Source organism: Scyliorhinus torazame, chromosome 16, assembly GCF_047496885.1.
Source record: "Scyliorhinus torazame isolate Kashiwa2021f chromosome 16, sScyTor2.1, whole genome shotgun sequence".
In the NCBI taxonomy this organism is placed as follows: domain Eukaryota; kingdom Metazoa; phylum Chordata; class Chondrichthyes; order Carcharhiniformes; family Scyliorhinidae; genus Scyliorhinus; species Scyliorhinus torazame.
The window spans coordinates 14,657,939-14,670,064 of NC_092722.1; the positions used below are offsets into that span (position 1 = coordinate 14,657,939).

The 12,126-nt window shown below is 45.4% G+C and overlaps 1 protein-coding gene across 3 annotated transcripts in view; it reads left to right on the top strand.

Moving 5' to 3' along the window:
* The window catches only part of LOC140392593 (protein polyglycylase TTLL10-like), a 67,002-nt gene that overhangs the window by 24,447 nt on the left and 30,429 nt on the right, over positions 1 to 12,126 (top strand). For all 3 annotated transcript variants that reach the window (XM_072477991.1, XM_072477993.1, XM_072477994.1), the window contains 2 exons: positions 2,284 to 2,404; positions 5,101 to 5,186. In XM_072477991.1, the coding sequence (XP_072334092.1) occupies positions 2,284 to 2,404; positions 5,101 to 5,186 (207 nt within the window). The remainder of the gene's footprint in view (positions 1 to 2,283; positions 2,405 to 5,100; positions 5,187 to 12,126) is intronic.

Consider the following 12,126-nt stretch of genomic DNA (forward strand, 5'->3'; position numbering starts at 1 on the left):
CTGTTTTTTTGTCCAGCCGCCAGGCGCACAAACTTTCCAGCCAGCTACACTGCCAGTTATCAACAACTGGAACTCAAGCTGATAGTTTTCCTCTTTTTTTCCCCCCACTACAGACATCGAGGCAAGTTTCAGTGCTTCCACCATAACCCTGAGTTAAGAGCAGTTGACTTTGTACATTTCAAGCCTGGGATGTCCTCATAGATATGGTTCAGGATTTTACCAGGAGTGTGTCTTCTATACTCAGCCCCAAGGCCGGATCTCCATCTCCCAATGGAGCGGGAGGAGGCCATTCAGCCCATCAAACCTGCTCCACCATTCAGTACAATCATGGCTAATCATCCACTTTAATGCTTTTTCCACTATCCCCACTTCCCTTTTTGTCACTGTTACTTAGAAATCTGCCAATGTCTGCGTTAAACATACTCAATGACTGAGCTTCCGCAGCCCTCTGGGCTAGAGAATTCCAAAGATTCACGATCCTCTGTGTAAAACAAAATTCTCCTCATCTTGGCCCGAAGTGGCTTCCCCCTTATTTTGAAAATGTGTTCGCTGCTAGACCCCCCAACCAGGAGAAACACCTCACCTACATTTACCCTGTCCATCCCTTTGGGTATTTTGCTAATTTCAATGGGATTACCCCTCATTTTTTGAGAATAAGGTGCAAAGTTCTGAACGTAATTTTCTTTGCTGGAAAATCAATTTTCCTCTATCTCGCCATGGATTGGGAAAACCTAGGGTGCAAAAGGCACTTGCACCTCTTCTTAGATCAGGGTTCCCATTGCGAGGACCACAGGAAAGTACTAATTCCTCCTGTACATGATTTTCGTGTTCTGGTGAAGGTTTTGGAAGTCCTTAAAAATGCATCTCCTTGGAAAGTTTGTGACCACTGTGGTAAGCAGTGAGGGTGGCAACATTCTGAAAGGTAAGCGTAAAATGTTTTGATTTCTTCAAATGTCACTATTAGATGCTGCATTGTAATGCAGATGTGTTTTAATGCAGTGGTTCATCATAGGGATCTGACCGGCATTGTGCAAGTGTTGTTGTGCATTACAATACATTCTCCATTGAAGAATGTGCCGTAGTGCATTAAAAATTGTAAAACAAATTGTCCTGTCAGACTCTGCTTATATGTTTTATGCTCTGATTTAAATCTGGCTATTAAAAGAAAACCTGCTTTTGAAAGTTGAAGAAAGTATCTGTATCTACTCCTGTCCATGGATTGGCAGAAACACTGCTTTGAAATGGAAATGGAACACTCTCTCCTGTCAGTTTCAGGCAATGTATCTGAAAGATTTCTTTTAATGATGTAGCTATTTTTAATACTTGACTGGATTTCAAAAGCTGTTAATGGTTTCAGGAGGCTGTCTATTATCTAAGAACAACTGAAACTTTTAAGAGGCTGTAATAACAGAGGTCTTTGATGTGGTTTTTTGGTTGTTTACAAGCTTAACATGCATGGGATGACATGGAGGGATATATGGTCAGGGGTGGTGGTGGTGGGAGGGCATGAGGCGATGAACAGGTTGAGGGATGAGATTTAGGGGGCCATTAAATGATGTTGGGAGCTGGGTTACTAAGTTGTAAAATAGAGGTGGGCCTTCTAATGAACTGCCATCTGGATCCACACTCCTCATTTCGACTTGCAAAAATGCACTGCTAAACCTGACCCGTGTGTGAAAAGATCGAAATCCCTGCCAATGTCATAGGTGGGTCTGATGTGTATTTTGGAAGGTGCAAAAGTGCATATATCGGGTTCCCCCGAGCCCACAGTACATTCCAACCCCATGTTTTACTATTTCTGTCACTGATATAGATACGGCTGGACCACATTGAAACAAAGAGACCAAATACATCTAACATACATGGCGGTTAGCTCAGTTGGCTGGATGGTTGGTACGTGATGCGGAGCGATGCCAACAGCGCATGTTCAATTCCCGCACTGGCTGAGCTTACCATGAAGGCCCCACCTTCTCGGCATTATTCCTCGCCTGAGGTGTGGTGACCCCCAGGTTAAATCATCGCTAGTCAGCTCGCTCTCTCAAAAGTAGGGAGCAGCCTATTGTCCTCTGGGACCACAGCGACTTTACTTCCTTTCCATACGTGGTACATCAAAAGAATCTTGGTATATCAGAGAGATCACTACATTGTATATCAGGAAGTGGCCAAGGATATGCAGAAATCTTGGAAATTTTGAGGCTTATAAGCATTCATCATTTCCCATAATTGTGTATTGTTAATTGGCTTTCCTAATAAGTATGGCTTTCATTTCTCTCATTCTGACAGGTAAGCAGCTGTTAAACCAGATCCCAAACAACAGACATCTGACCACCAAGGTTGGCCTCTGTTCTTCCCTGAAGATCTTTGAGCAAGTAGTAACTAAATATAGAAAGATTATATATCCCAGGTAAGATAATTAGTTCCCTGCATATTTCCACAACAAGATCTGTTCACGTTTATATGCAGTCAACCTTAAATTGGATAAATATCCCAAGTCTCTTCATAAAGATATGAGGAAAGATAGATATTGCATTAATAGAGGAGAATTTAAATGGGATAATCAAAATACTGGTTGATTAATTCAGTTTTCGAGAGGCATTGGGATGGTATTCCAGAAAGTGGAAATTACGAAGCTGATGGCACAGTCACCAAGGGTGGAGCAAAGGAAGAGGTTATGTATTTAAAGACGAGGGCCAGAAGAATGGGGGTTCTTCAGCCTCTCTAATTAGCCCATCTGCATTCTTCTGCTATCTGCCTTCGCTAATTGGATGGCCAGATGCAGTGGCAGGCTACTCATTAGCCGCCTCCCAGTAAAATTAAGCTGGGGGCTGGCTGCACGACTGAAATGCTGAGGCCTCCGGACCCAGAAACGGTCCTAATGTCATGAAAGAAAATTCAGCCTCATGTTTTTCACACCTGCCCTTAGAAACACTTCAATGATCTCTCTGAGGGCAGAACGAGCAAAGACTGGCCAGGCGAGGCAAGACGCAAATCATTAAACCCCTGTACCTCTTAGATTGAATGGAAACATAGAGAGCAGCAGCCAAACTAAATTTTGCTCAAAGACAGGAAAACGATAAGCCATCGCCCGCCCTCTCTTTTTGTGAGATGATGAACTTGCTTTTGGCTCCACTTTACTTCACTTTCAGACACCTTTTGACGTCAAAAAATTTGTTTTTCGCTACCAATTCTGAGCCAAGGCTTGGGTCTCACAACCATCTGTTCAAAACCTAATTGTCCCTGGATTATTTTGCCCTGTTCATTCTGGCACATGGAAGCAGACATGCAGGATATCTGACATGTTCTCCTAGTAAGGATTCAAGGAGAATCCTTGGCAGGTCCAACCCACCAAACCTCTTCCTCAAGGTCTGCAATATCTTCCAATTCCTCATTCAACGACCAAGCAAATTAAATAATGGACTCCACCACGCATATAATCAATTGTTGGGTTGTCTGAGATGAGATGCCAGATTTCTCAGCGTCACTGGCCAGCTTGACCGTTAGACCTAGAATGAGACTAAACGTTTTAAATAAACTGGGAGTTGGGATAGTCCCCAAACAGTTTGCCATTATTCCACATTTTACAATGACCTCAAACGGTGGCTTTCTCTTAACCTGTGCAAACTCACTTTGTTTTGAAACACAAACCGAAGCTTAACAGAATCCCATTGTGTGAAAATAAAATCATCAAACATCCTGCACGGTGGAACACAAATGCTGTGAATTTTCTTCCCATTGACAGACGTAGCTTTGCCCATCTGGGGGTTTCTGCTAAGGTTGCGTCTAAGCTAGAATGGCTGATCAAGGGGGCCTGAGGCAATTTCTGGTGAAGCACTCTCATTTTAGGAGGAATTTAGGGTTTGTGCCGTGTACCCAACATGAAATGAATGCGGGCTGTGTAAACTGTGGAATTGTGAAGATTTACCTCTGCTGAAATAGGATAGGGGCCATTCACCTGGTTATTAATATTTTGCTTTGATAATTTAAGTAACATCTGTTCTGCTTTGTCCATTTAAATGGAGCATGTCTGCCACAACAGATGTTTTCGTGAGGTCAAATTATACAATTTCACCTGCAGATGTTTAAAATACTCAGTGTAAGGTGAATCATTTGTAGTCAATAAATAATTAAAGCAGGACAAAACATGCTATTCACTGGTTAGCTGTCCATTTGCAAACAGGTGTAAGTTAGGTACTTCAGTGATGTATTATATATATGTCATTCTCAATGTTTCTATAAGACACAAATCTGGACTCCTGGTGAAAATGTTTCTCATCAAATTTGAGGATTCTTTTGAGTTTTGAGGTTTAAAATGCCTGCCTTCCCTAATTCTTGCAACCTCCCCCCCCCCCCCCCCCCCCATCTTCTACCCCAATGCTTAATTCACTCTCTCTCATCTGATTAAGCTTAAGCTGGTTTAGCACAGGGCTAAAGAGCTGGCTTTGAAGGCAGGCCAGCAGCTTGGTTCAATTCCCGTACCAGCCTCCCCGAACAGGCGCCGGAATGTGACGACTAGGGGCTTTTCACAGTAACTTCATTTGAAGCCTACTTGTGACAATAAGCGATTTTCATTCATTCATTGATTCTGAATCTCCTTACCAATCCTTGCTTTCTTCCCAACGTTGTGGCCCTTTCCTCTGTACCATTCCAGAAATGTCATGTTTATCTCGGAATCAGGGTGAGCACAGAAGCTCCGGCATTTCTGTATCGGCTCTCTAAAATCCAATCCATCCCATTTCCCCTCTTTCTCTGCAATTTGTTTTTCCTTTTAAAGTATGTATCCCATTCTCTCTTGAAGCCACGGCTGAAAATGTGTTTACCATCTCTTCAGCAGTGCATTCCAGATCAGAACAAGTCTCTGCCTCCGCCTGCATGTTGTGTTTGTTTCTTGTGCCATCCATCTTAAATCTGCCCCCTTTGGTGACCGCCCCTTCTGCCACTGGAAAGAAGCTTCTCCCTGCCCACTCCAACAAAATCCTTCTTCATTTTGATCAGCTCCATCAAATCTCCCTATAATTATTTTGGCTGTAACGTGCTCTGGGACATCCTGAAACTGTGAAACAATGATGTGTAAATGCTATTAATATCTTTTCCCTCCTCTAGATTTCTGAAAATGGCAGAGTTTTATCCTGAAACGTACCGGATGGATGTGAGAAGTGAACGCCTCGCTTTCTTTGAAATTATGGAAGGTACTCTTTCTTTCCACCATTCCAACATATTAGTTTCCCTTCCCCGTCTATCCACAACCAAACAGGTTAAAACTTGACATTTGCTTTTATGATGTATCATTGACTGGAAGGCCAGTGAATAACTTTCCATTTCTTCTTTTTGTGACATGTCTTAACTGGGATTCATCCTTCCATGGACCAATCTGTGGGAGCACAGGAACAGGAGCAGGTTATTCGGCTGCTCGAGGCAGTCCTGCTAGTCAGTGAGATTGTGGCTTTTCTTTTTATTCGTTCACAGGATGTGGGCGTTGCTGGCTAGGCCAGCAGGTATCGCCCATCCAGAATTGCCCTTGAGAGGAGGTTTGGTGGTGAGCTGCCTTCTTGAACCACTGCAGCTCATGTGGTGTCGATACATCCACCGGTGATCTGTGTTTTGAACATCATTTACCTGCCATTACTTCGTAGCATATCTATCAGTTTCAGATTTAGCATCCTTAATTGAGCTGGCATCGGCTGCATTTTGAGGGAGAGAGTTCCACACTCGTCCCACCCTCTGCATGAAGAGGTGTTTTACAGCATCTCTCCTGAATGGTCCGGCTCTGATTTTTAACATGATGCCCCCTTTTCCCAAAGCAGAAAATGGTTCTCTGTATCCCCCCTACCAATTTCTTTCAAAGTCCTGAAAACCTCAGTCAAGTTACTCCTTAACCTTATGTATTCCAGGGAACACAAGCTGACCCCCTATGTAGTTTCTCCCCACAACCCTGTTAACATTCTGATGAAAGCACTGCACTCTTTCCAAGACTAATATAGCCTTTCTAAAGTGTGTGATTCCCAGAACTATACATGGTTCTCCGGATGCGGTTTAATAGCATTGCTACAGCAAAAATTCCTCCCTTATATATTCTAGCTCTCTAATTATAAAGACCGATATTCCATTCGCTCTTCTGATTATTTTTTGTTACCCGATTCTGACATTTTAATGATCTGTGTACATAGACCCCTAAATCTCTTTGCACCTCTAGAGTTAGGATCTTTCCCCTCTTGGTCCAAAATGAATGATTTCACATTTATCTGCATTAAAATGAATCATGTTTTAGCCACTCAGTTTATTCTATCAAAGTTTCATGATCCTATCAATATTACTTCCTATATCACCAATCTTTCCATCATAGACAAACTTGGACATATGGCTGGCTATTGTTTTATCTAAGTCATGGATAAAAATAGTTAAGGCCACAGCACATATCCTTGAGGTCACTTCCTTCCAATACATATCTGTTATCCTCACGTCTTTTAATATCAAAGTAATCTAATCAGGTCAATTATTTACCTTTAATTCCAATGAGCTATCATTTTAGCTAACAATCTCTCATGTAAAATATTATTGACTGTCTTCTGGACTTCCATGTAAATTATATCCATTGACTTTCCCTGGTCTACTACTTTAGTTATTTCTTCAAAGAATCCAATAATCGCTTATTGTCACAAGTAGGCTTCAATGAAGTTACTGTGAAAAGCCCCTAGTCGCCACATTCCGGTGCTGTTGTGTTCCTCTGCTTCGTGTAGCATAAGCTGCTTCCTTGATGTATGCTTTGACAAAGGAAGCTCCAGACTATGAAATGAGTTCAATTGTTTATTGAACTGTTAACACAGTTCTTTACCAGCCTGCTCTAAGCCATGTGCTGGGTGTGATGCTGTTGATCAACCCCGATGTACTCTCTAGATGTCTGTCTGTGGAAAAGAGGCAGAGCGTGTGTGCCCAGTTCTTTTATATGGGTTGTGAAGTGCCCCCTTGTGGTAATGCCACCTCTGGGTGTCCTGATTACCCATTGGTTGTGCCCTGTTGTAATGACCCATTGGCTGTATGTCTGCATGTCAAGACATCTCTGGTGCTCCCTCTAGTGGTTACTTTGTTGTAGTGTATTTACATTAACCCCTTGTGTATATACAGTGATGCATATCACCACAGGTGCCTGTTCGGGGAGGCCGGTATGGGAATTGAACCCACGCTGCTGGCATTGTTCTGCATTACAAGTCAGCTATTTAGCCCCCTGTGCTAAACCAGCCCAGCTCTTATCACAAGAGTGTAGTGCTGTCTTCTCTGTGGCTAGGCTCACTGGCACTGTGGAGCGCTGGGCAACAGGATGTTACAGCCACAGTCCAAACCACTGTTTCCATGGATTTTAAGAACTATTATCTATTAAATTTCATGAGCTTTTGCTTTTACTTCACAGTAGAAGATAAAGGATAACCAGTTTCCTACACCGTAGGTTACCTTTTTTTGTTAATAAATTTAGAGGACCCAATTCCTTTTTTTCCAATTAAGGGGCAGTTTAGCGTGGCTGATTCTCCCACCCTGCACATCAATTGGTTGTGGAAGTGAGACCCATTCAAACATGGGGAGAATCTTACACCGGAGGTTCCTAAGCCAGCTAGAAGTCTTACAACACCAGGTTAAAGTCCAACAGGTTTATTTGGAATCACTAGCTTTCCGAGCGCAGCTCCTTCATCAGGTGAGTGAAGGGGACTTCTTCATTCACCTGATGTAAGGAGCTACACCAGGGCACACCTCTGGCGGGCTTGTTAACTTTGGCACCAGCTCCCACTTGGGAGAAACTGCTATTTCAACAGCAAGTTTGAGTGCTGGAGTGCTTTCTGTCAGCAATCGTCTCGTTTCTCAATCCGCACACAAGTCTGTCTCGCAGCTGGTCCTCAAGGTTTGATCGAAACTCACAATTCTTGACTAGTCTCTGTATTACAAATTGTGGAATATTTTCACCATCTCCTTGATTACATAGATAATGGCCAGGATTCTCCGAGCCCGCGCCGGGTCGGAGAATCAGCGGGGGCGTGGGAAATTCCCACCACGCCGCTCCGACGCCGGGCGGCCGATTCTCAGGCGACCGGAAAATTGGTGGCAATCGCACCTGAAATAGGCCCCCGCAGCGATTCTCCGCGGGAGTAGACATCTACCATGCGTATCTAGTGAAGTCTTGCAACACTAAAACACAGCAGAAATTTGAGTTAAACATCTCGGATGCAAATAAGGATCTTTTATTGCCTCTACTTGGTTACAATTCATAGAAACAAATCTATTCTCAATAAAGTCCAGCTAGCAAAGGACTTAAAGAGAAGTAATTTATAAAACAAGTTAACTTTCAAAATAATACAGAAATGAGGGGGGGGGGGGGGATTCTCCGAGCCTCACGCCGGGCCGGAGAATCCCTGCAACCGCGCCACGAAGCCCCGATGCTGGCGCGCGATTCTCCGAGGTGCGGAGAATCGGCGCCATTTGCACCGGTGCGTTTGGCGCGGAGCCAGCCGCATGCCGCTGGAATCGGCGGGGCCACCGACTCTCCGGCCCGGATGGGCCAAGCGGCCGCGCGGATACGACAGAGTCCCGCCGGCGCTGTTCACCCCTGGTCGTTGCCGGCGGGAACTCTGCGCGAATGGTCGCGGGGGGCCTGTCGGGCGGGGAGGGGGTCTCCGTCCCCGGGGGGGGGCCTCCAATGGCGTCTGGCCCGCCATCGGGGTCCACCGATCGGCAGGCCGGCCTCTCCACCCCCCCCCCCCCCGGGCCTACCTTCCTGCGCGGCCGGCCCCTGAACACCGACGCCATGTTGAGTCGGGGCCGGCACGCTGAAGAAGTCCCCCGCGCATGCGCAGGTTGGCGCGGCCCAACTGCGCATGGGTGGGTTGGCGCGGCGCCCATTTGATGCCGGGAAGGGAGGCTGGAGCGGCGTGAACTGCTCCAGTGCCATGCTGGCCCCTGTGGGGGACAGAATCGGTCGTCCCCATGCCCGTTTCACGCCGTCGTGAAACGCGACGGCATTCACGACGGCGCGAACACTTGGGCTCCATTTGGGAGAATCGCCCCCGTGGTTTCTTGCTTACGGCAAAACAGCTTGCATGAACTTCAATAGTTGGAGTGGAAAAGTGAAAATATGAAAATAGAGATAGAGAATAGTTAGATCAAAGTATAGAGTGATCCTGGAATAAAATAGCTGTGCAGACCCTCATGTTTAAGGAGATTGTTATCAGTCTGAAGCCATCTGTCTACACCTCTCTGTCGTCCTAATTGGTTTGGGTGAGAATTAAATACATTTGATTCGATGGTTCACTGTCAATCCTCAATGTGCAACATAAGTTTCATGTTTGAATATTTGTGTATGCTATGGAATGCGATTTTGTGCTGTTATCAAGACTAGTTTTTGCTGGTTTTCTGCTGACTTTACTTTATCCATATTCTGGACAATGGTGTCTTCAATATTGCTTTTTTCGACCTTGATCTTGATTACTGGCACAGTTCATTTCTTAATATGAAACTAACTTTGAAATCTGTTCATTAGAACAATAGTTCATTCATATTGTAAGCACAAATGTTGTTTTTATCTCCAATTAGTTTGTGGATGTGTCAGGCTTTTGTGCTTCTGTTTAAGTTATGTGTTTTGTCATGACCTAAGGTTATGAGTAAAATGGGTATGAAAACTGGGCTTTAATATTTACATTAACATAGACTTTTTACCTATCTGAAAATAGTTGACCTTCAGCGGGCGACTGACTGAACTCCCGCCGGCGTGGTTTACATCTGGTCCCACCCGGCGGGAGCTCTGACCCACTGCTATGGTGGCGGTCCTGGTGGAAGGCAGGGGGAATCTGACTCTGCAGGGGGGCCTCAGCGGTGGCCAGGCCCGCGATAAGGGGCCACCGATCTGCGGGTCATCGCGATCTGGAGGGGAACTACCTTACTCCGCACGGGCCCGCTGTGTGGCTCCGCCATGTCGGCGCCGCCCGTGCCGAAGTGGGCTGCCGCATGTGCGGCCGAGCGGTCTGGATAGCAGGGTCGCGCCGGCAGCCAGAGCTGCGGGACGCACGCTGGGGCCCTGCTGGCCCCCTGATAAACGGAGAATCACCCCGGACCTTCGAGGAGAAATTCCGGAGTGATTCCCGCCCGTTTTCCGGCGGGCATGGGGACTTAGTCCCCAAAAGGGAGAATCCCGGCCAAAATCTCAGCTGTGATTAATGGTTTGCTGATTAGTTTTCTTCAAGGGTCTTTGTTAATTCCTTGTGTGTTATTGTACCAGGCTTTGCAGGATGGACAAGACTTTGTAATATCACACTCAAAGAAGTTGCTACTTTAATTTCATCCAGGATCCTGTTTGCAGCAGGATGGTATTGGAGCCTCCCTTCATAGGAGCACTATGATTCCGCATTCTCATTGAATGGTTCCATAGTGCCACCTTGTCCTGGCATCGCAGTTACTAGTTCTTAAGTTGTAGTACTTTCTTTAACCTTTCTTCCCCTCTAATGTATTTCTCTTCCAATTTAGTTTGTGTCATTTTTGAATCTTTAAAAATGTTCTTTTCTTGGTTTGGCAGTGGCTTTCAGGCAACTTTTCCTTTTGGAGCAGTTGCTTTTTCCAAAAGCAGATTGCTCTCTCAATGAGCTCGAGGATCCGCCCTGCAGCCCGCCACGTGCGAAGGCGCGCAGCTGGAAAAGACTCTCCCTCTATTCCTTTCCTTTTCTCGTTTTCTGGGAGGTTCTGAGCCCACCGATTGTTTTAATCGACCAGCGTTGCCGCTGACGCACTGGGTGAAAACAATTTCTCTTCATTTCCCGCTTCCGACTCCCACGTCGTGGTAGAGTAGTAAAGAAAATTAGGGAAAGGCCCGACGTGCTTTCTATTAATTTCTATTAATTTAAAAATTAATAAACACCTTGGGTGGGATTCTCCATCGGAAATCTGGTGCGGCTAGCCCCCGGGATTCTCCCTCTCGCCAGCCAGCCAATGGGGTTTCCCATTGGGGACAGCCCTACGCTGTCGGGAAATCTCCAGGCTGCCGGCAAAATGCAGAATCCTGACGACAGAGAATCCAGCCCTCTGTGTTCCGCAAAGGCTAAAAAAAACCTGTTTCCAATGGCGAGATTTACCGCACTTCAATCAATGGTGGAGCGGTTTCCTGAAAATCGATCCTTGCCTCGAGGTCCAAGTCTGAGTTGTTTCTTCTGACTGTTTTACTGGAAAGAACATCCTCGCCAGCAGCTTTATCTTTTATTGTAATATTTGAAGGGGTTTTGCCTTTGCTTCACAGTTGAAGATAAAGGAGAAGCAGGTTGCCACACCATAGGTTGCGTAACCAATTGTTATTACGGAACTGTTGTGCTGCTTGTTCACAGTCCTCGGTGTAAAAGAGGGAAAATCTCCCAAGTGCCTCTGGTGATGTCATCACGAATCACGTGACATACTCTCCAGAAGGACATTGGTTATGATACCTAATATTCACAGATTACGAAAGGTTGGAGAGCGGTGTAGAGGTTTGTGACTTGTGCACTTGCGCACTCCCGATTTTAATCACTTCACCACTCACAGCCATGGAAGCTCTGGAATCCCCTCCTTAAACCTCTCTGATTCCATAACTCTCTTTCCTCCTTTAAGATACTCGTTAAAACTTACCTCTCTGACCAAATTCGATAATGCTCCTCTGGAGCGCCTTAACATCTTTTGCCACCTTAGAGATGAGTTTGATTCGACCTCGGGTGACTGTCTGTGTGGAGTTTTCATGTTCTCCCCGTGTCTACGTGGGTTTCCTCCGGCTGCTCCAGTTTCCTCCCAGAGTCCAACGAAGTGGAGGTTAGGTGGGGTCATAGTGTTGCTCGTTTTAGCCTTAGTTTAATTACTCTTGTTCTATCACCTTTGCTCTTGAGTCGCCAGGTATCTTTCTGATACCGCCACGTGGTTCAAGTCCGAGTAATGATCAATAATCCAACATACCGTTTAGTAAGAGTTAAATCAACGCACGTTTATTATATACAGCAATCAATACTTATACATTAATTCTACTTCTAAGCTAATTCCTACAACTAACAGGCCAATACTTAACTTTGGAAATGGCCCACCAGGTCAGGGAAACTAATGGCCTTTCGTATGGGTTCTGAGCCTGCGGGATTCAAAGCTGAT